Genomic DNA, 24,079 nt, shown 5'->3' on the forward strand with positions numbered 1-24,079 from the left:
CTTCAATGTATACTTAATAACATTATGATAAAACAATTATATGGAAGAAGTCTGCAAAAGTTCCCGGGTGAGCCAAAAACCTTTAAATGTATCTGTAGAAGTATTAGTCTGGCTTTCTTGTCTGTATGAACATGCGACAACACGGAAATAACATTTAAAAAAATGTATTTCTTTCACCTGAGGTGTTTGTTGGTTGAAGACTTGTGGAAAGTCTTAATCTTCAAAGGTGCAGTGACCCCATTTGATTCATAAATGAATGTCTGGTTCCTTTTGTCAAAGCAGTTGCTCCTGGGGCTTTGCTCTGAGCATACCAACTCACCGTCTTTGTAAAACCTCTCCTCTAGAAGTCACTCTGCACCCGAGCATAAAATATCAATGCATTTCCTCATTTGAAAACATTGGATTGTTGTTGTCACTGGTTAATGATGACTGATCAGCCCGTCATAAAGTCTTAATAACCCATGCTGTTTATGGACATTAAAAAAGGGGTTTCTAGGGGTTGTTCATACACAAGTTGATTGCCTGGTTTCCATGCGTGATAGACTCGGTGCAAAAGGAACTCCCCTGACTTTAAAAGCCTGACCTAGTCTCTAAGAGTCCCTTTACGCCAGGGTCACTTGTCATTAGAAGCTTAAAGGAAGTGCCCTGCATAAAAAGTATGGCCACCCAAAGCTGCTGGCAAACACTCACAGTGCTTTTTAGTCAGAGTCAAGTCCTTTATTTATGTTACTCTGTACAACATAATCAGAGGGGGAATGCCTAATGAGGATGAAACCTTGATAAGTTCTTGCAGGTATATAATTTAATGTTTCTGTTTTCGTGCTCCTTTGCTCTTGCAGATTTTTTCCTCAAGCAAAGGGCTGCCTGTTGCTGCAGTAAAAAGAGTGTGGTAATATAAGTACACACAAATACATTTGACCCCATCTAACGTAGTGACAGACTACACTCTGACACTTTAGGAAGGTCTAAGAGTGAGTTGAGGACTGTGATGTGAGAGAGATTGCCTCCAGAAAACTTGTGTTAGGAATAGATAACCTTCCACTTTAGCATTAGATGGCCTGTTGAAAAGATGGCTACAGGTCAATCTCTTCAACCTTTATCCTTCTTGCCTACTGACTCCAGAACAAGCAAGATGTTTCAAAGTCACTCCTAAGGAACCAACTTTTTGTTCCATTAGTTGTAGTAGTTGGGAGGAACAGAACCACTTTGTGGTCCAGTTAGGACACTGGAAAAAATACTTGTTGCTAGGATACCTATCATCAATCTTTAACAAGGTGTTGCAAGTGTAAAGTAAGCTAAGAGATTAGCTAGGCGAACTGAAAGAATGTTGTATGTTATAGGCATAAGTAGAAGGATACAAAATGATAAGTGGTAAAATGAAGCTGACAGACAGAGAGAAGACAAGCAGAATAAAAGAAATGAAGGAGAATGGATAAAGCTGTTTATCGCACATGATGCTACAGTGTTTTTTGATGTTTTGTTAATGCTGAATCTCTCTATAGCAAATATGTACATAGTTTAAAACTCAAGAGTGAAAAGTGCATTAAATAAATTCATGCATTTACTCTTTACAGAGAAAAGTTATTTTTTTCACTCAACAACCTTAGCAGTGCGATATACTTTTTAATTGTTGGTTTCTGAACAGTTTTTCAGTGCTCATTATTTCACATTAGCAGCGAATGAAAAAGCAGACAAGAACAGTTTTTGTGTGGGACTTAAACCAGAAAATGCACAAATACAGTTCTTTTGGCCTATGGCCCCAAAAGCACAACTCAGAGCAAGGAATAAAAGGATAATGAAGCTTTATTGTCCAGAGAACAATCCAGGCAAAGGTACAAAATCATCAGGAAGAAGATGTTGTCAAAAATACGAGTTAGAGATCTACCAAAACATTAGGAAACAAACACTAGGAAAAATGCTGGTACCACAAGGTACCACAACAATCTGGCCGAGAACAAATGACACAAGGTGAGTATATATACTCTGGGACAAGGGAAGACGATTACATACAGGTGACCCACATTAGGGAAGGGAGGGTAATCCCACAGGCGGGAAGGGCAGACAAAGACAGGGAGGCAAGTGACCTGAAAAAGAAACAGACAGGGATTAACAAAATAAAACAGGAAGTCAGTAAAACAAACAAAACATAAACTGAGAGCAGGTAATGGATGTGACAGGTGGATAGTTTAAAATGAACTTGGACACCTGTTACTGCCCAGAACAGGTACTCATCTAGCTTTCCTCTAATAAGCACTGCTTTATTTGCCAGGTATGAGGACACATACGAGGAATTTTGCTTTGGATCGTATTACTCACAATGCACTTAACAGAACAAACAACAAAACAAACAATATATACAGACTACAAACAAGAACAATATAGACAAGTTGAGACAAAAGCGCAATGAAGAGTGCAAATTATGCAGAAGTAAATTGTAATTACGATAGTTGTTATTATTTTAATTATGGAGCAGAGTGCAAAGGAGGCTGGAATAAATAGTATTGAGTATTAAATTACAATATGAACAACTCTGAAATAGAGAATGGTGAATAAATAATAAGTGGAACCTGTAAACAATCCGATTAGAGACTTTGTTTCAGCCACTGTGAGTACAAGGGAACAGATTTTAAACTTGCGTTAGAAGTTAAAAAGGAAAACACAAATATAAAAAGAGAGTAACCAAGTAGGTAGTCTTCTTGAGGGAACTTTTGTTGAGCTTCATTGTATCTTAATTCTCTATTTTTGAATGGAAGTCAATCCTCTGATATGTTTGACACCTTTGGCACTGAGCCCATTCAAAGGAAGAAGCCATATTAACTGACAAAAGACAAAGTTTTAACTTCCGCCAGAGCTGTGCAATGCTAATGCTTCCCTGGGTGTATAAACCTGCTGCTCAATAGAGATACCACCCCACTACTTGATATCAACAGCAATTTGTTTGAGCAATTCAACAGAACAACCCCAGAACATTCAAACATGGGTCACTTCACTGTCAAAGCCTCAGACTGCATTGATGCACAATTTTCACAAACAACAAAAAGAAACTGCAAAGAAAAGTAAGGAAAAAAGAATCTAGGGGAAATGCAAGACAAAGAGCCCAGCCGACAGAGCTCAAACTCAGGTTCAACACACAAGCTGCAGCCAATCCACAGCATCCATTCAGTCCACTTGAATTCGGCGTTTCTTTTATCCCCATGCGACAATTAGTCTGGTGTCCAACAAAAGGTAGTTTTTACATTGACAAAAATAGTGCGACAGTATCAGATAGTAGTATGAGGGTGTGACAATTGAGCTTGAGTCACGAACATACACATGGACATGCATATTTACAGACACACACGCCAGTACACACACACACACACACTCTCTGACCTCACCTTATTGAGTCCAATAGGTTTCTCTACTTGGCAAGAGGGGAGCGTTGAGTAGCTACCAACCAGGCCACCCAGTAGTGAGTGAGACCTGCCAGCACTCCCGTCCATGCACATGCCAATAGAGCTGAGAAGGCTCATATTGGTATGCTGAATATTAATACTATAAGAGACTAGTGCTTTGGTACCAGCATGCAAAGCAGCAACACAGACAAACACGGTACATTACAAGTTGAATCTCTCCTCTACACGTTATATTACACAACAATATTTTTATTACAGGTCATTATGCTATTACAAAAAATATTATTAGGTTTTATTTGATAAATATTCATATAAAAACAGTTTCTGATGTGAAATGGATCTTCTGTGAAGATTTTTGGCATATTCTCATATAATGATAATGCAGTTTTATAGCAGTGTATTTAAAACAATAATAAGGCTTACCTCACATCACTGAGTACTTGACACTGGACAAAGCCTTTAAGTGATGAATAAATGCTGCTGTGTGAGCAGTAAGTGTACTAAGTGCTGCTGCAGAGGGAGCTCTTCATTTGCTCGTTTAGTTTGGCTGAGTCAAGCAGTCATCTTCACCAGATTGTTCTGTTGGTTTTGTTGACAAACTGTTTGACTCTCTAAAAACTTAATGTTCACACTGACGAGACCTTACTTCTGAATGGGGCAGATGGGGTAAAAAAAAGGCAAACTAAAAAACTAATCATACTGCCGCACATGTTCAAAGTTAAAAGAACTGCGGATCCCACATATGTTCACGTCTGCCTGAATAGACCTCCTCCTTTAAGTTAAATAAAACTTTTACCTGACAATGACCTCTTTTGGCTGTGCATTGTGATTGTCAGAAGCGGATGTGGGAGTAGAGTCACATCATTACAACAGCACATCCTAAGGAATACAGAATGATGGGTGGGGTCAACAAAGGGAGCTGAGAGAAGCAGAATGGATGGAGTTCTTTGGTAACCCCTACAACATTTAGCAAAGGACGTTGAGGTTTAGCCAAGTCATTTCACAACAGAAATTCCAAATGCAAACAAAAGTGTCAATATAGATTACTGTCATTTTCTGTCACACAGTTCACTGGCTGGCAAGGTAATGCTTTCATTCAAACCCTTCACCTTGCAAATTTCTCATGATAGACGGATATTATTAAACTTGATGTGCAATTATACATTCAGCCATTCTTAGCTCTATCTGTCTCCATCCTCACCTGCCAGAGTCTTTTGATGCACAAGCTATTAGTACATCCTGGAGTGCACTGGACCATGGTATAAAGACACATTGTGGATTTCACTGTTGGCGGGCTCTCTCTCCCTCTCTTTCTCTCTCTTTCTGTCATTCATCGATCTCCCCCTCCTCAGCTTATCCTAACCTCAAGATGATATGTCTGAGCTATACGACACCCCCACGTCTTCCTCTGAATTTGTCATTTCACTTATCTCTGGCTGACATCCCAGTATCAACACAATCAGCGGGGGAATCAGGACTATTATACCTGTAGGGTTTAGAGGTGGGACGGTAATCACGTACCGTATGAATTACTCTGGAAGGGAAAAATAGAAATGCTTACAATCTATGTGCAGAGCAGCTACAGTACAGCATGTGGCAAGAGTTTGCAAGCAAATATATTTAAATGGGTCACAAGCCAAAGAGGTTTGGAAAGACTATAGCAGGCTTGTAAGCATGAAGGACTTTATAAATATTATGTCACAGAGGACCTCTACTGGTCAAATCTCTTCATTGCAACATCTCCATCAACCATTACTTCAATTATTTACACTGTCACTCACTTCTTTCATTCTCCTCAAATGACCATTAGTTTTGTGTGAAATAACCAATACCAACAAACAATTCTAATAGTTTAAAACTATGAATGCACTCCAATATTGAGCATATTAGATATTACCTTTTATGATTACTGTTGGGTTTTGTTTTCCCAAAAAGTTTCACTCCTGCCCAAAGGTGTGTCATATCTTGTTTTGGCTAAAGTGCCAGTATAGTAATTACAGCCTTGAGGTGTATTTGGTAGATAACAAGTCACCAAATATCACCTTTGCTTTGAATCTACCGACAACATAGCTGTTAGTGCCATGAATGCACCGTGTGTTTTCCCACAGTCCCATCCCCCCCAACAGGAACCATAGTCTCCCCTTATCCCATTAAGACAATTGCCAAGACTGCCATTCACGTTCATGTGCACGTGTCCGTGTCTGTGTGTGTGTGTGTTGGTGTGAGAGAGAGAGACAGAGAAAAAGAGTGTGTGTATAAGGTTTTCATGCAAACGCACAAACAAACCAACATATACGGACCAATGCACACAAATGTACCAACCCATACACACACACACACACACTGGGCAGAGAAAGAGTAATTTTAAAATCAATCCTTTTGGAGAAAAATAGTGAAAAAGAAGAATGGGAGCCCCACAATCTCCACCAGTGTTGGCTGATTGTAAAGGACTGTCAGTTACTGCAGCCTTCTATTGGGCCAAAGGAAAGCAGCAGGATTCAACTTGGGGCCCAATAAGGGCTATTCTTCCTGGAAATCGGCCCTTGCACATGGAGTTGAATGCACTTGGGCGCTAATCTTCCGAGCTGTGGGAGCCCACTCTATATTCACAGGCTGTGCCATCTCAGCAGGCATAGCCATGCATGCTGATGCTATTACACACACTAGCAGGGTAATGCTAAAGATAACACAGAGTTAATGCTCTGAATTCTCTGGATTCTTTTAAAAATACAACAATTAGCTGTCCCCCATTTCCTTTTTATTTTGAATTAATTCACTGACAAGTTTTATAAAGACTGTTGCAGTAATAGCAGTTCCAGTCCAGTGTTGGGAAAGTTCGCAGCACTTCCGCCACTCTGGATTTGTAGTTGTCGTTTTTTGAGTTGTGAGTATCGGTCTGCGTTTTGTTGAGTTACCTGTTTAACTAAATGCTCAGAGTTAATTTAAGTTTGGCTTTTTTTGTGAAAGGTAGACCCACAAAGAGTGTGTCCACAATGTGGAAATATATGAAGGCATCTTGCCTCCTTGGTTTTCTTTTATTAACCATTGGCTACACAAGTGCCGCAAAAGACACTTCGAACTGGACTGAGACAAATTGTAGAAACCACCTCTAAATTTGGTTTTGATTCAAGTTGCAAAAATCCTAATTTATTGATTTCAGACATAAGTAGAAAACGCTTCGTTTCATTTCGGCAACTGTTGGCTGATATAACAACTGTTGCTTGCCAATTTTATTAGCTGTAGCTAACTGTCAGGTTCAGGACACTTTACCTCATTAAATAAACACGGTCAAGCAAGTAAACGAGACTCAGGCGGCAAATGAGCAGTTAATAGACAATTGCAAGAGGGAAGAAAGTGAGAGCAACCTATCTGCAGCGCTGCTCCCGGGAACTTCAACTATTTCTCTGTTGCTCTGTCTCATTGTTGAAAAACACACATCAAGAAGCACAATTGTTGATACAAGGATGCTTTGTGTTATGCCTACGCTAGGAAAACCAGGGCAAAGTGCAGGCCGCTGGGCGACGTGTACTCTGACTGACCTCGGATTGGAGACATTCTGTTATCTGGATTATATTGCAGCGAGACATTTACGACTTCTTTGAGAAACAGCAGCAACTAGAGAAACGTAGTTTGTTAGAAAAACAGTTTGTTAAATGTGCATATTATAAGCATGAAAGTTATACTAATAAGCAATGAAAGTTATACTAATAAGAAATGAACGTTATACTAATAAGAAATTACTACAAAGAAATAAGCAATAAAAGACTTTATAAAAATGAATTCTCTATCACTAACTAGCTGATTGAGCTAACGTTAGCTCCATGAGCTTGGTCAAAATTGATTGACTTTTTATTTTTTCCAGTTGACTCAATTTTTAACTACAATCCTTAAATTGCCTTAAATATGTACTTTATGGCTTACATTCATGTTATTGTAATTAAAAACATCAGCATCATCCGACCAAATAACAAAACAGCGTTGATTCAGCAAGTCACAAAATTAAAACAAGAGAAAAACAACACCCATTATTATTTTTTTGTTATTCTTCATTCATTTTCAATGACTTCTAACAATACTAATGGACATTCCGACCACTAGGTGGTGCATTGTGCTCGGGTGATAGAGAATAGAAACAAAGGCGTACCTCCTAGGGAGCCATTTTGATGCTATCAAGCCATAACCCGCCGTTAGCATTACATTGACTGCTATTTATTTTGGCGCCACTTTGACAGCGAATAACATTACATCTGAAGCATTGAAAGACTCGTTGTCTATTATTTATTTCTAGAAACACAACAATGCATAAAAGGCTCCGTTACCTTGTATCTCACGTTATGGCTCTGTAGCAGCTGTTTTAGTAAAAAATAGGCTAACGATTGTGTCATAACCACGCGACAAACGGTTGCATAGTAGAGGAATTACCGAACAGTGCAGGATAAGCTTGCAGGCAGTTTTGACTTACATTAGCTGTGCAGGTTCAATCACTAATGTTAACTAGCATTTTAGTTAGCAATAATTAGCCTGTGCCTCTCCGTCTTTGCAAGATTGGGAATGATTGAAATATCTCTTGGAACAGCTACAAGAAGACTTACAACTTTCAGACAGGTTACTCAGTCACATCTCCGTCTTCAAGCTCAGTTGGAGGCTGCTCAGGGACGCTGAGTCATCACCGGAAAAGCGTTTCTAATAGGCTTCAATGGTCTCCGTTGGAAACAACGGCGTCACATTTTCAATTTCTTATACTGTAAATGGTTAACACCAGCAACATGTGTGTCTCTTTTATTCTTCATCAAAGGCAGGACTAACTACTGGCTGCCATCCTGACCACCAGGTTAGGGAGGCAACATTAGCTTACTTAGTTGGACAAGCCAGAAACAGATTAGACGCTTTTATTGTTTGGATTTTCAAAATATGACATATTACATTTCACTATTGCATTAAAAAGCAAGACAGAGCCACTAACGTTAGCTTAAACTAAAAAAAAAAAAACATCAGAATAAAATGCTGTCTTTGGATAGAAGATAGAAACTTTTATTCTTGCTAATCTTTAGAGTAACGTTTTTCAATCACTTTCTGCTTTATACTGCAGTTGAAAATTAGCCAGCTGCCTAACACTGGCACATTCACAGAAATGTTGATTCATTTGTGTTGTCCTTATAAATGAAGAAAAATAAACACATCATAGGCCTGCTGTAGACAGCAGCACCTTAACGTTATGGTAAAAACATCTCAAATCAATCTAATACTGTTCCCTAAGGTCAACAATGAAAATATATCCACCGATTGTAAAGCTTTTTTTCTTGTGGCAAAGCTATTATTATTTAGTCAGATATTTTTTATTGGTTAGAGTAACACTGGAAACAGAATTTGTACATCTGAATTATTATTTAAAGCTGTTCCACTCAGTATTTATACATTTACAATGGATCAAAGGATGTGTAATTTAGAAGGCTTCGCCTATAGAAACAAAACCATGAAATTGGATGCCCTCAGCACTGTGACCATAGCAAAACTCTGATGAACTCACAACAGCAGACAGACAGGAAACAACGAGCTGGTGAACGTAGTGTAACATTTACGGAGCCTCAGGAAGAGTATTGGAATTGACATGTATCCATTTATTTACTTCAAATAAATGCTAATGTTGCTCTAGGTCTATGTCTAACATGTTGACCATATCAACTTTAGAGGGTGGTCATATGTTAATGTTGTGTTTATAGCTTCCAAATGACCAAATAAATCAGTTAATACAGGTCTAATAATTTAAAATTGTATGTAAGGCATTGAACGTGACCATTACTACATTTAACTGCTGTTTCAGACTACAACAAAGTAAAAAATTCAAGATATATTTCTCATTAAGCTCTTCATTTTCAGTTTCAAATTTGTCAAATGTCCTCATAACAACCTCAGACAAACACCTAAGGGCTAAGCATGATCACAGTGACGCTATATGTTATGTCTTCCCACTCTTGTCTTGAACATCCCTGAGTATATCCCTAGTGTAATACTGCCCTCCAGCGGACAAAAACATTTAGATAAAAAAAAAAACTTATATGACCTTTCTATTATACAACAACCCCAATCTATCCCTAAGATATCAAGTAATCAGGAGTTTGGGTTGGTACATGGTTGCCATCCATCTCTCTCTTTCATGGGCAAACATATTGGGCTTGTCACACACTTCTCAACCTCGGAGTCTAAAAAAGACTGATACTGGCAGGCATAGTCCTATTTTAAATGAAGTGGAAAGAAGATTTAGTCAATGCTGTGATGTTCTTCAGACACCATCACCTCCTCCCCATTAAAACCGAAAGGGATCACTCCTGTGCAAATTGACTTTAACAGGCTGCGGGCATTAGCAATTTTCTGTCATGTGAAGAAATGTGTCATGTTCATGTATTTAAACCGAAGACAGCTCTTGAAAATCGTAGAAGCTTGGCTTGTAGCGTATGACAAGTATAGCGTGTAACTACTACAGTGAGATGCGCAGCATGATAACAGTATCATATAACATATTAAAAGAGCCTAGTTGTTTGCTACATACGTAATATTTTTCTAATAAGCTTTTTTTTTTGCCATGTGTGATTCTTGGGATAGCAATCAGTCAGTCCACAACTTTGGTCTAACTTCAACTACAGCATGGATTGCCATGAAAAGTTAAGACATTCAGTCATTAGAGAACGAATCCTACTGATTTTAATGACTTTTCACCTAGCGCCCTCTTTAGGTCAGTCCAAAACTTTGGGATATAACCAAATAGCTGAAAATCTAAGAACAGTCCCATCAGCCTCAGCTGTACTTTTTGTTTAGGGCTAATAAGCAAATGTTAGCATGCTAAAACGCTAAACTAAGACAGTGAACATGGTAAACAGTATACCTGCTGATGAATATCAGCATGTTTGCATCGTCATTGCATTAAGATCAAGTACAGCCTCATTGAACCGTTCTCGTGGTTGCAGACCTTTAGTCCTCTATCTATTTATTGATTCCTAATAAAATAATGGATAGTGGTACGTCATCAGGGTTCTAGTCTAACAATCTCAAATTCACACTTTGCTAGAAAAACACATTTTTTGCCTATTGGAGAGAAGAAGTACAGACAGACAAGAACAGGGGGGAGAAAGATGGAAATGATATTCAACAATGTGGAAAGCCCCAATATTGCCTCATTTGAAAGGCAAAAAAAGGTTGGGAGCCACTGATTGTCTCACATCAAGAGCATTTTTCGACAATCCCACCGAAAAACATTTGATATAAGTGAACCTTTTGAAACAAACCAATGAAAATGGAAAACAATCAAAGTGTACACTGAAAGATGAAGCATAACGAATCAGAACAGGACATGTCACACGGGGCCAGGACACACCATGCTGGGTCATGCTGCTCTGGGATTTATTAAGTGATTTTCATTTTTCATTTTTTATTGTTTTTCACTTGCGCTCCTGTCAGGAGTGTGGTAAATGGGACAGTCAAGCAGCAAGAGTCACAGTTCATCATCATCATCATCATTATTATTATCATCATCATCATCACCACCACCACTGTCATCACCATTATTATTATCCTCGTCATGGTATCATAATAATAATAATAATTTCCATCATCATTTAACTTTTTTCCTCAAGCTAGAAAATAATTTACATCAGATTGTTTTTACTGACTTTTGAGACTACAAACATTCCAGCAACACACTCTAGGATTAAGGGTGGGTATCAATCAGAAAAGCATGACTTTTTGCATAGTATTAAATGAACAAAGACAATAAGTTCTCTATTTACAATTATTGTATAGATAAAAAAAAATATCATAAAAACAAGATGAACATTTAAATCACTTACCCATAAATGGCTAAGTATGCCAAAAACTTATCTGTTGGCATTTCTCTTTTTCTTTGTTCCACAAACTGCATGCGGCTAAATACAGTACATCGAGGCAGGTGAGAGTATATTGCAAGAAGTATCATTGATATCATCATAATCATCATTATCGTTGGTTCATCATTAACATAGTTATTGGTTGTTACAACATGTGTCATTTGGATGTAATCATGATATTTTGAAGTGTTTCTGACAGGAGCAGCGATTGATTGATTACATACAGCCAAACAGCTGTATCTGCAGTATGACTCGTTGTGGTGCATGATGGTAGACGTAGTCAGGAAGAGTTCCTGTTTTCACACCAGTCCGCATGGAGTTTCTGACCTCAGGAGACTCATTGCTGTATTTACAAAGATTATTTCCAAACTTGTTGTCGTTGCATCCTCTTAAAGCTGAATGTCCTCCTGGATGTAAAAGTGTTTGGAAAATGTTGGCTTACAGTAAGTCTTTTTTTATTTAAAATACTGTTTTTTTGTTTATTGTTTTTAATTTCTTACAGACAAATAAACAAATAAATTGTCAAGTTAAAACATTGAAAGGAAACTAAATAAATCAACAGCTTCTAAGCAGAATATCATTATCCAGACAGTATTTTCCCAACTTAAATAAGATTTTATTCAAATGAAATGATTCATGTTACTTTTTCAACACGCCTGAGCTGACTGGTAATATTATGCACCCTCTCCAGATGGACAGATCGACTGGGAAATGACAGAGGAGGATAGAAAAAAGAAAAAAGAGCTGCTTGGATAAGTCATTGTATATACGTAGTAGTAGTGTATAGGAGGAGTGTATTGTGTAAAGTAGAAAAATCGTAAATTTTTTAAAGTTGTATAATAAGCCCCTCACGTCATGCTTGCCAATGACTTCAGTTAGTAATAGAAATAACAATAGTACAGGCTAGTTAAGTGGCCTTGTCCTTCTGAGTGCAATAAGACTGGGTAAATGTGCCTGCAGTCTGTAACTTTTCTCTGGTAATGTCTGATTGGTCAAAGCACAATAAAGTTACAACTAGTGAGTACAGTTGAGATGCTAGGTTACTGTATATTCTGTGACGGCAGGAAGACAAGCTTGGTTAAAACACACAAAGCACATCTAGAATTACACCACAGAAATTTTCATTCATAACCAGATAGTGCAGAAAAGGATCTTATTTTTTATACATAGAAAAAGAGTCAAAGCAACATTCCATGTTTGTTGTAATTTGTCTTTTTTTTTTGTCGGTTTTCCTTTTTTTTTTTTTTAGATGTTAAAAATGCCAACAGCTTTGCGGGGCTGCGTGTGTCACTCTGCCAGAGGAAACGGAAATCCTTTAAACCAAAAATAAATAGAAATGAAATTTAAAAAATAAACCATACAATATATTGAAACATTTGAACAAAAACAAAAGTCTGATTTCCATGCAGCACAGATAAGCCAAATATAACAGATTTCTAATATGACTCAGATGCATTCTTTTTTGATGGTCACACATGTTTTTAAATCATCAAGTCCTTTGAACAAGCAGATCTAGAAGACAGTTCACTGTAAAGGTCCTGATATCAGCCTTTGACTCGAGCCCTGACCCCAGGCCAGTGCTGAAGCACAGAAAAAACATAACGGAACACAATAAAAAAGAGAGAAGTGGAAGAAAAAAAATTAAATATTCCCCCTCTGTCACAACAAGGAGGCCTCTGTTTAGAAAAGTCAAGCCACTCCTACTTGATCCCAACAATCATATAGAGTAATACTAAGATTCCACATTTACTACATATCCCATTATATTTTGGTTTCTTTTTGTTGGTTAATCCTCTAAATATCTACAATATTTGAAAAGATAGCAGGCAAAATCCAGCACATGGTTTTTCAGTAATAACTCACCAACCCAGCTCTTGTCCTTCTGAGCTTCAACTTAGCCTCTCTCCTTCTAGAAACCAGGAAGTTTATCTCTACGAGGTTGTAAACAAATTACATTCTCTTTAAGACATAAATAAGTCAAAGTATTTTGAGCCATTGAAGCAGGAACAAGGCAACATGCCAACAAACAAAGATAAACTCTCTCTAAATATATTTATATGTATTTCTATTTATAGAATATATCCCATAAATGCTATCATCATCATTATTATTTTGCGTTCCTCTTTTCCGACAGGTGCAAAACTACTGTGCAAGTTGAGCCCTACCACCTCATTACACAATTCTGTTATGGATGAAATAAATTTTTACAGTCGGGTACATGTTCATGCCACACAGAAGAGGGAACTTTGCAGGCCAGGAATTCAGAGAAGCCGTCTTTAAAATAGTAGTCAGAAGACCTAGCCCATCAGAACGAAACAAAATTAAAAGCCTTTTAAATAAAACTTGGGTAATGTACATTCATGCAGGAGCAACAATAATAATAACAATAATAATAATGAGAATCATAATAATAACAATGTTTTTATAATTTAATTTAAACTATTATCAGTATTGACAATTTTGTTGTTAAGGAGAGGAAGTGCAGGGGGAGTTTAGAGTCTGTCCTGTTTTGTGATTTTCACTCCTCAGCAGTGTCTCCCTCCTCCTCGTCCTCCTCCCGGTGCCACTAAAGACGCCGTTCAGACAGTACATATGTGCAGTCAGTGGCACTCTTACACAGTACATGCTCACACGAATATAGTCTAACCCACCACCACTGCTGCCACATAGAACCACAAAAGCAGGATGGCTGTGTAGGTTTTGTGGCTTTGTTTTGCGCGTTTTTGATCGTATGATGAGTTTGTTTTTCTTTTCACCTTGCCATATTACTTTAGACTTTCTCCATTTCAAGAGGAGAGTAGAGCCTAAACAGCTCAAGGTTAAGCGGGGAAATGTTGTGTCCTGTGTAGGTAAGTAAATGTGGTTTGTGGGGGGTGGGGTTAGAGGTAGGGGTGTTGGGGGGGGGGTGAAGTTGAGGATTCAGCTGGACTGGTTGAAATGTTGGGGTTTGACAAGGTGTAAGGTTGCAGTTAAATGTCCGGAGGAATTAGGGAAGGTCCCTCCAGACTGCAAGAAAACGACATACAGGTTAGAGCTCAGGTTAGGATCAGGGTTAGAGGCTGGTCTCCAAGCTGTGAAGAGGGCTGGCAGGGCTGGAGGAGGCGGCTGATCTACTGGTGTCGATGGTGAGATTGATGCCACTGTCGATGGCGTTGTTATTCTTGTTGGGGGATGAAGGCTGGCTCGAGTACTTCCTCCTCCGAGCAGAATCATCGTCTGTGTCGTCAATGAGGGGAATGTTGGGCGTGGAGTCTTCTATCCTAAACTCGGGGTGTGTCATGAAGTTGTGGATGGATGATCGGGGGTCCGGTTTCTCCAGGCCTTCATAGAGGGAGCTACGGAATGCATTCACAACACGGATCTGTTGTATAAAAAAATAAAAACAAAAAAGGGAGGACAGAGAAGAATAAGGATGAGAGATGACACCAGGGTCAAAATGGGAGGGTGGGAGGAACCCTCGGGATTGGAAAAAAGAGGAAAGTGGAGGAGAGAAGGGACAGAGGGGAAAGAGGGAACCTCTCAATTGAGGATAAAAAGGTGCAAGAGGAGAAGATGAAGGAGCAACAAGAGGAAAAGCAACTGCAGTCTGTGTTCTGCTTTCACAAGATGACTACAGTTCACGAGTCACTCAATTGTTGCGTGCACTAAGAAAAGCCGTGAGGAACACAATCATGAAAATGAAACAAAATCATACATTTCAAGGAAAACAAATACCAAAGCAACACAAACGCTCGTTGTAAGTATACGCTTTAGTCCAATGTGCTGTATACCTAGAAACAAGCCACGTTAATAAATGAAATGCTTACAGAAAAAATTAAAGGAGAATATCACATGCAAGGTTGAAGAAATCTGGTGGACGAAGTCAGTAAGAAGGAAGGAGGTTAGATCTGAGAGATCCAAATCAGGTGGTTTAAAAACTTCTGGAGGTACCAGAGCACTGTCTGGGACAATATCACAGACACATACTCTAAATGGGACACACAACATACACAAATATAGCACAGGGTGTGTAAAGCATGGTCCCAAACAGGGCAACAGAGAGAGGAAGTTGGTTCAACACTAGCATTGCTGTGTAAAACTCACTCAGAACAACACACATAAAAAAAAAACTAAAAACCGTGGCATTTAGAGCGAACAGAGCCGGTTAAGATATCATGAACACAGGAAGTACACAAGAGGTAAACACAAACTACATGCAACAAGACAACAGGACAATGAAGAAGTAGACAACAGCACAAAGACTGCTAACACAAAACATATGGAAGAGAATGATGAAAATAAAAAGTTTACTCTGTCAGAGGTCTGACAGCTTTCAACTCCATGCACATCTAAGTAAACACTCAAGTATAGGCCCCAAACCACTATGTGATCCTCTAGTGAGGATAGTATTTGTATGTCAGTTCCTTCAATAGGCAAGTGTTGTTTAAATTAAACCCTATGTGCATGTCCAATATCAACAGTTGCAGATATTTAGGCTCTACACGCTAATTGATAGCTTAAAAGATTAAGTTATTTAATACTTTTATACAGGACATTTGCTCATTTCAGCAAACTGGGGTGTATACAAAAGGGGTATGTTGTCATCGTGGTTGTATTGGTAATGTTGCAGTGGACATCAGAAATAATCCTTTTGTATAAATTCAATCTCAAGATTTCTGTTTGGTGAAGCCATAAAACCAAGTAGCATTATTTCCCCGATTTTCACAAATATTTAGACGTCAGTGAAAAATGCTAATCCTCTAATCTTTATATTGTGAATGAAACAATAGTTTTCATGGACCACCAATGCCGTAATCTAAGTTTTAACATATATTTTCTAGGCCTTACTTTCATTTTCAGTCTCCGTATTTAGTCTATAAAACGCCTGAAGATAGTGAAGAATGCTCATCACAGTTTCCACAATGTAAAAGGTGATTTCCAACTATCCAACTCAATTAATATTGACATTGAAATCAGAGAAAAACAGTAAATCCTCACACCTTGCACCAGTGAATGTGGTGTGTTTTCGGTTGAAAAATGACTTTTTTCTAGAATATTTTGAATCCATAGTCTGCCCAAAATATGTAATGATTACAAAATATCCCCAAAAAACATTACTATAGTTTTTTATTAACAGCCTCAAAGATATTCGGTTTTCTAATGTATGGGATTACTGTACTGTATATACTGTAAAGATTGTAGCACTGTGGCAGAGTAGGGTATAGGGAGACAAAACAGATAAAACAAATAGTGAGAGAAGCCTGTCTGGATGAGTGCATGTGACAGGATGTCTGACAAGGAACACTGATGGGGTGTCAGAAAATGGTGGGGGGTTGAATTTACGTCGCTGGTGCTGCATAGCATCTATGTCCGTAACTATAGCAACATGACAGTCAACTACACCGACAGTATGAAGCAACAAGACTGGATTAATTATTGGTGCACTACTGCTTTATGGGGACTCTCCATTCCTGTCCACATCTGATCGTATCTGTTTTACATCTGATTTTCATCAGGTAGATAAACATTAGAGACAACGCGTGTGTAAAAGAGAGGGGAAGAAGGAGAAGACGAAGGTGGACAGAAGCATTAAAGCTCCATTGTGTAACTTTTTGAGTTGATTGCAGTCAATGGGATGTAATGGCGGGTGATGGGTTTGTAGCATTAAAACGACGCCATAGGAGCTACGCTTAGAGAGGAGAGGCTTACCCCCTTGATTCTGCCATGTTGCGCCTCCATCTTTAAAATACGTTAGCCAAAGAGGGACATACCTCCGCGTTTTGAACTTTTACACTCAGTGGCAGCATGACGAATGCCCAGGATGGGGAGAAGATGACACAGCCACCGTAAGAGTTAAAATGGCTCGGAATGGGAGGGGCTACAAAGTAATATTCGGTTGGTTGCCATGTATAATTTTACCGCTAGATGCGAGACATTCTTACACAATGTAGCTTTAAGCATATATAGTCTACAATACTGAAAGTACCCCCTTGCGGGTAGATTATACAAAATTGGGTTGCAAAACTTGGGATCCCCATTTAAATGAACATTTTTAAAGTGGCTTTTGCAGTTTCTTTAAGGCTGGCACACAAACTGTATCTTCCTTTATGGTTTCATGGTATTGCAGATGACATGTCAGCTGGAGAATACATGAAATAGAAGGTCAAAATTTGCTTCAGTTCAATTCAGTGTAATTAATCTCATTAGTAGCAAACTCACATGTGAAATAAGACAATATTGCAACTTATACTTGAATGTTTACCCAGTCCCTTGGTGAGTTGATTGGAATTAGTTCACATTAATGTCCGTCAAGACATAAAAAATGGAAAAATTGAAGGATGGGATGCTGGATGAGCAGAGGGAGACAAACTCACAACCTGAAATGTCACGCCGTGGGTATCACCCTTAGTCCTGCGCTTCTAGCACTCTGAGGAAACAAACACACATTCACCGATGAGACGACAGTACACCCAAGCATGGGAGGAATTATCAAGATGAATTTGAAATCCAGAATGAACAGCAAAAAGACAGAAGAAAGAGAAGAAATGAAAAAAGCAGAAAGCAAGAAAGCAAGAAAGAAAAAAAGAAAAAAAGAGAAAAGACAACTCTTCAGAGATGCCAACCCCAAAATGGAGACTGTCACGGAAATTTGTTGTAAGAATAACAAGCCAGACGATGTACAAGAAACATAACTTTTTGTTCATGACACGATGGCACCCCTGAAGCAAAAAAGGCAGAGAAACAGACTGACAGAGTTCTGACTCACGGCCAGTAGTGGAAGGAGCAGTAGCAGCAGTAGTGCTTGTAGGAGAGGAAAGGGCATTGGACAAGGACACGTGACTAGGACTAGAAACATTGGTTACATCCTGGGTCTGGCTGGTGGTGGATGATTGGCGTCTCAGAGCCCCCGCCCCCTGAAAGGAGGTGCCACTCTTGAAGGTGTTCACTACATCAATCTGTGGGAGGAGAGCAGGACAGGAGAGGACAAATGGCTGCTCAGAGTGACAGAGACCAAATGGCAACACAGGTTGACTGGCTGGGTGACTTTGATGGTCTCAGTCATGAAATGATGGTCAAGGTGTAGTATCCCCTCAACAAAATGGTGAATTTCCCTCAAAGGGTTAGTTTGCCCAAATGACAAAAAACATCTCTCTTACCTCGTCTCAAGACGCCCCCCCCCACACAAACACACACACACACCCAAATCCAATAGAAGTGAATGAATTTTCAATTTTGTTTAAAAAAGATAGAGCAAAGTATCTTTACAGAAACAATATCCCATTCCATTCTATAAATAATCCACAGACCTCACTGTGAACAGATTCTATTGGAACGACTTTGTACTGAGGAAGGTCCTTATCCAGATTATGGCAATCCAGATGGGGCAATTTTTTCTAAAAAGAGCTTTATGCTGGTGAATATTTCAAATGTAATTATTCAATGTTGTCAGCACCACAGACTAAAATTCCATTCAACTCCTTTGTATTTGGTTGCCCAGTAACATAAACCCCAGAGACAAAGATCTCAAAAAACCTAAACAAATGGAAACAAAACTATCTGCTGGTCCACAGTATCATGTCATGGGATGGCATCACCCTGGACCATTAGTGACACATCACTGAGATAAAATCAAATCCAACACATAAGCAATGCCTTGAATATCACAGTGATAACGGTTTGTAGAGTTGGTCACAGTGAGAACAATTCAGTGACTATCTCCAGTTGGATTTAACCCCCGAGGTTTGACCGTCGATCTTCCACAGGTCCACACAGGTGGTCACCTCAGTCAAGTGAGAGAAAGCTGCATCTTCATGTACCTAAATATATCTTGAGATAAAAAAAACTTTAAGGCTGTTACTGACTAACATGAAGAACATATAACATAGTCTAGCCCTTCTTCTTAAAGGTAGAATCTGAGGTAAAGCCTGAGGGGTTGAGACTTCCTACTGAAAAACGGATTATATGACAGACGAATGCAAGTAAAACAAAAAGCCAAGTCAGAAAACATCACAGGTGAAATGTATCCTTGTTGGTGTTTACTGCTGCTTAACTGACTACACAAAACCTTAAAATGTTATAATTAAGAAATTATACAAGTGACAAGAGGAAGCCTTTTAAATCAAATATACATATATTCTCTCTTTCAGGCAGAATCAATTCAGCAAAATCTTTCTGTGAAATTCAACAACAAATCACAGCTTGGGATGGAACTTGTGTCCTCACCTGAGTCTGAATGCGGTTGAGTCCTCTAAACCAGAGGATCTGTCCTCTCCTCAGCTCCCTCTCTGCATGGTCAATCTCCTCATTGTCTTCATTTGCGTCCTCCTCTGGTAACTCATCTTTCCGAGTTAACTGGCCTGCCCTCCGCAGGAAACGCAACCTGCTATTGGGTATGGTAGCTATCACCTAACCCATAGAGAAGAGAAGACAGAGCACTCGGTCAAAAGAAAGGTCGACAAGCATATAGTACAGCAGAGATACACAGAAGAAGAGGGAAATAAGGTAAACTAAAATAAAAAGCAAGAAAACAAGCACAGCGGGAAGACAGAAACAGGTGAGTTGGCATGTTACCTGTCCCCAGACAAGCTCTCCCAGCCCGAGAAAAACACACCACATCCACTTTTCCAGGTTCAGAGGTTGACAGCTGAATGGCTTCCCTCCAAACTGCACAATCACAATCTAAACAAAGCAAAGCATACGCCATGATAATATATAGAGAAATAAGATATTATTTTCAATTTCAAAAAATTCAATTGTTCAGTTTGACATGCCGTATCTAATTTATAATAACATCCAACTAAAATAAAAATGGTATCTGCTTAAACTAGCATCTGCATACCTGCATAGCAAAGGTGCCAAAAACTATACTGCAGAAGATGGGGTTCCTGAAGATTCCGTCAAAAACGTTCCTCTCTCCATGGATTTTACGGGCATTTATCTCGTTGAAGAGCTGCATCATGACGAAGGTGTTGAAGATAATGGTGTAGTGCTCAGATGGAGGAGAATTGAGAGGAGCATCACGGCCGCTGTCAATGTCAAAGATCTTCTCACCTACAAAGGGGGAAACAATTGGGATCATTTTATTCATTTTGGATCCATTTTATGTCACATCATTGAAGTGCAGAACCCGTGATGTACCGCAGAGCACAATTAAGGTGCGTACCAACAAAGAGAAGTGTGAAGATGATGATGAGCTGAAAGACTCCATGTCCCAGGATATTCTTTGTCATGGTGCTGGAGATGAGAGGCTTGTTGCGACCGTATGGTTTCCTCATTAGCAGAGACTCTGTGGGAGGCTCTGTCGCCAGGGCAAGAGATGCAAACGTATCCATAATGAGGTTTACCCACAACATCTGCACGGCCTTCAGGGGAGAGTCCTGCGAAAACACAAAGGAAATTGCAATTAAGAACCAATAACTTTCACATAACCTGGGGTGAAAGAAACTAATAATCAGTACTATGGCTACTGTGACTGATTCAATTTTGAAAACACAGGTACAGTATTTCTTTACATATATTGTTTTGCTTATTTCTCTAGATATTTAATGAAGCACACAATAGCTTTTGAATTACAGAATACACTACATTCATTATAATATAACCCAATCACATGCCCACACACGTCTCTGACCTGTGTGATGCAGGCGCCAGTGAAAGCCACTATGACAGCCACAACATTGACAGTAAGCTGGAACTGAAGAAACTTGGAGATGCTGTCGTAGACGTTCCGGCCCCACATTACTGCTTTAACAATGCTGCTGAAGTTGTCATCAGTCAGAATGATATCTGATGCCTCCTTGGCCACATCTGTACCAGCAATACCCTGGAGGAGTGCAGAAAAGGTCCAGTCAATAAGAAACTAACATATTTTGCATCATACTGCACTCTTCCTCAAAAAAACACATAAAATTGAAAGAAATCTGTCTAAATCACCTAGAAACACTCTAAGCCCCAGTAATTGGCTCTAAGACTGTTTCAGAGCATGTTCAATTCAATTAACCATGTACAAATGTTTTAGCGGGGTTAAAATATCAAACTGAGGTGATTTCCTCCCAAAACAGAAGATGAATACGCAGACAAACATAAGTGGAAGAAACTAGAGACCATCTTGTGATGGGATCACACAAACCGCACCGCCAAATCGGGCCGAGAGTGTAAAGTGTGGGGGGGGGTTAGCAGGGGCGTAGCACAAAATTCTGGACCCTGTACAAATGCATCCTCAAGGGGCCCCTCTCTGCATACACGGCTATTCATTCTAGTACAAGCGTCTTCAACGTTTATTTAAGCCAAGGACCCCTTAATTGAAAGAGAGATGGAGCAGGGACCTCTAATACATATATTGTATTAAATTAAGTTGCATATTGGACTGATCCTACAATAACAAGTAGGGAGACCTGAAGCCTTTATACATATAATACCTTTTTTTCAATTGTTGGCATTATTTTATGAATCATGTTTTAATGTTAAACATACATGTGGCACAGTGAATGCTTAGGATGAACTGTATCTGTGGCTGGCTAGCTTAGTGACTACCTTACCTATAGGCCAGTAAGCAGTGGGGATTTATATTAGCTAATAATATGTTGGGTTCAACTTTTTGGAAAAACTTATAAAAAAATAATTTTATTGTATTACTGAATTGACTCTGAGGACCCCATAGGGGTCCCAGACCCCCTGTTGAAAATCCCTGTTCTAGTATCTTTGTTTGACCCCCCTTCCCACATGAAGAAATGGAAAAATATTATACAAAGAGAAAAAAGAGAAATTAGGTAGCTCACAAATCCACTAGAGGGAGCTCCTAATATACACAGCCAGAGGCAGAGCGCCTCAGAAGAAACCCTAATACTGCAGAGGGGAAAAAGAAATCTGCAGATGTTCACTGAGATCAATCTCCATAGAAACCAAAGAATGCAATAAAGACAATAAAAAAATAGGGTTTGCTCACCATGGCAAAGCCAACATCAGCTTTCTTAAGTGCAGGTCCGTCATTGGTACCATCGCCTGTCACAGCCACAACCTGCCTCTGGTCTGCTATAGTACTGTCAATGATGCCTGAAAAACAACAATTCCCCAATGTGATCTTGTGTACGTACAATTATCTTGACCCAATAATTTGATTTGTTTACTGCCTATTCAAAACTCTGAAATTATATTTAGAAAAACAATGTTAAAAATGTGTTTAATTTTGATCAGCAGTAATGACTGACTATGAAATAGTGAAATCAGTTCACCTTTGACGAGTGTGTGTTTATCGGTTGGGGAAGATCTGGCCAGAACTCGGAGTTTAGGCCAAACCTTGTCCATGCGCTCCTGCTCCACCTAGGCACGCACAGAGAGAAAAGAAAGGACAGGTGGTTGTGAGTTAGGTTTAGAGAGGTATTTTTCTTTTTCCTGAGCTCAGCCTCTCTTATTCTCTGGCTCACTGACAGTAGTTACCGTACCTCCCCTTTCTCGTTGCGGATCCTCCGGTTGAACTCTTTGCCATCGATGCAGAGGAAGTCCTCTCCGGGGTGGATGATACCACACTTAATGGCTATGGCCCTGGCTGTGTTTATGTTGTCTCCTGTCACCATGCGCACTGTGATGCCTGCACGCTGGCACTTCAATATAGCATCGGGCACCTAAAGAGTGATACATCAACACATTTCATAGCATAACATTTTATGTCAAGCTGTTTCTTGATCCCCAGTGGGGAAATTACAATTTAGACTCTGTTTTTGTTAGAAATCACTACAAACAGGCCTGAAATTCACACACACATGCTCACAACCTATTCATGCACAAATGGGGAGATGTCAGAGTGAGTTGGCGGCCAGTGCCAGTGCCCTGAGCACTACGGTGCCTTAATGAAAAGAACATGGCAGTCCTCAGGAGGTGAACTGGCATCTCTCCAGCTACCAAGCCACACTGTGTACTTTGTACACTCTGTGTACTGGGGGGTCACTGGGACTTGAACCAGTGACCCCCCAGTTGCCAACCCAAATCCCTACGGACGGAGTTACTGCCACATCTTTGTAGTTGCGTTTCTGGCCCCCTGATGAATGTCAGTCCAATATCCAACTCCATTAAACTTTTAATTTTTCAAAACCATATTCTGCTACCTTTGTCCCTTTTTTTACTAACAAAATATGTAACAATGCATTCTATCTGAGCTCTTTTCCCTCAAGAAATTAGTCTGGTAGAATAATGGGAAATGTTACTGTATGGAGATAAATTTGTGTTATACAGCTAGCAAAAACAGAGTATTAATTCAGAATCACATCTTCTTCCTGACAAAAGTCAATGTGGGTGACCACCGCTCTCCAAACCCACACACAAACAAACACATACAGATGTACCATCTCACATCCATTTTCACATATTGCAGGCCGGGGATCTGATTGACACACACACACACACACACACACACACACACACACACCAACAAACAAACAAACAAACAAACAAACACACACACATTTGCAAAATAGAACATAAACATAATATGAGAGACCAAATGAATCCACCACCGCAATGCGTAAATATATTGGTATTAAACTGTCAAATCAAGCTGCTCGAGAGTGGAAACCACAAAGGATTTAACTGATTTGAATGGAGCGGGTATAAAATAAATCTATACAATGGAGGCGGGCATGTCTTTAATGAGCTGGAGGTTAAACAAACAGTAACATATAATTTCATCCTACTTTTAATTCCACATCTTATAATTACAATGTATGGCTCATCAAATATAGCTTAAAAACAAGACTAACTTGTTATGGTTTGGGGTTTTTGTTGGGGTATTTTTCCTGTTTGGCCTTCCCTGGGTTTTTGTCCCGGCTTTGTCCC

At 39.3% G+C, this 24,079-nt stretch overlaps 1 protein-coding gene across 12 annotated transcripts in view; it reads right to left on the reverse strand.

Moving 5' to 3' along the window:
- Positions 1-10,798: 10,798 nt before the first annotated feature.
- Positions 10,799-24,079, reverse strand: part of atp2b2 (ATPase plasma membrane Ca2+ transporting 2) — a 90,407-nt gene continuing 77,126 nt past the window's right edge. For 5 of the 12 annotated variants that reach the window (XM_034868905.1, XM_034868904.1, XM_034868901.1 and 2 more), the window contains 9 exons: positions 22,693-22,872; positions 22,483-22,570; positions 22,197-22,303; positions 20,883-21,074; positions 20,415-20,628; positions 20,091-20,302; positions 19,823-19,930; positions 19,475-19,657; positions 14,325-14,633 (listed from right to left, as the gene is read on the reverse strand). In XM_034868905.1, coding sequence (XP_034724796.1) covers positions 14,325-14,633; positions 19,475-19,657; positions 19,823-19,930; positions 20,091-20,302; positions 20,415-20,628; positions 20,883-21,074; positions 22,197-22,303; positions 22,483-22,570; positions 22,693-22,872 — 1,593 coding nt within the window. Of the gene's footprint in view, positions 14,634-17,625; positions 17,679-18,017; positions 18,208-19,474; positions 19,658-19,822; positions 19,931-20,090; positions 20,303-20,414; positions 20,629-20,882; positions 21,075-22,196; positions 22,304-22,482; positions 22,571-22,692; positions 22,873-24,079 lie in introns of all 12 variants that reach the window. The other 7 variants (XM_034868902.1, XM_034868908.1, XM_034868906.1 and 4 more) reach the window with 6 other exon arrangements.

This window comes from Etheostoma cragini, chromosome 4 (assembly GCF_013103735.1).
Source record: "Etheostoma cragini isolate CJK2018 chromosome 4, CSU_Ecrag_1.0, whole genome shotgun sequence".
Classification (NCBI taxonomy): domain Eukaryota; kingdom Metazoa; phylum Chordata; class Actinopteri; order Perciformes; family Percidae; genus Etheostoma; species Etheostoma cragini.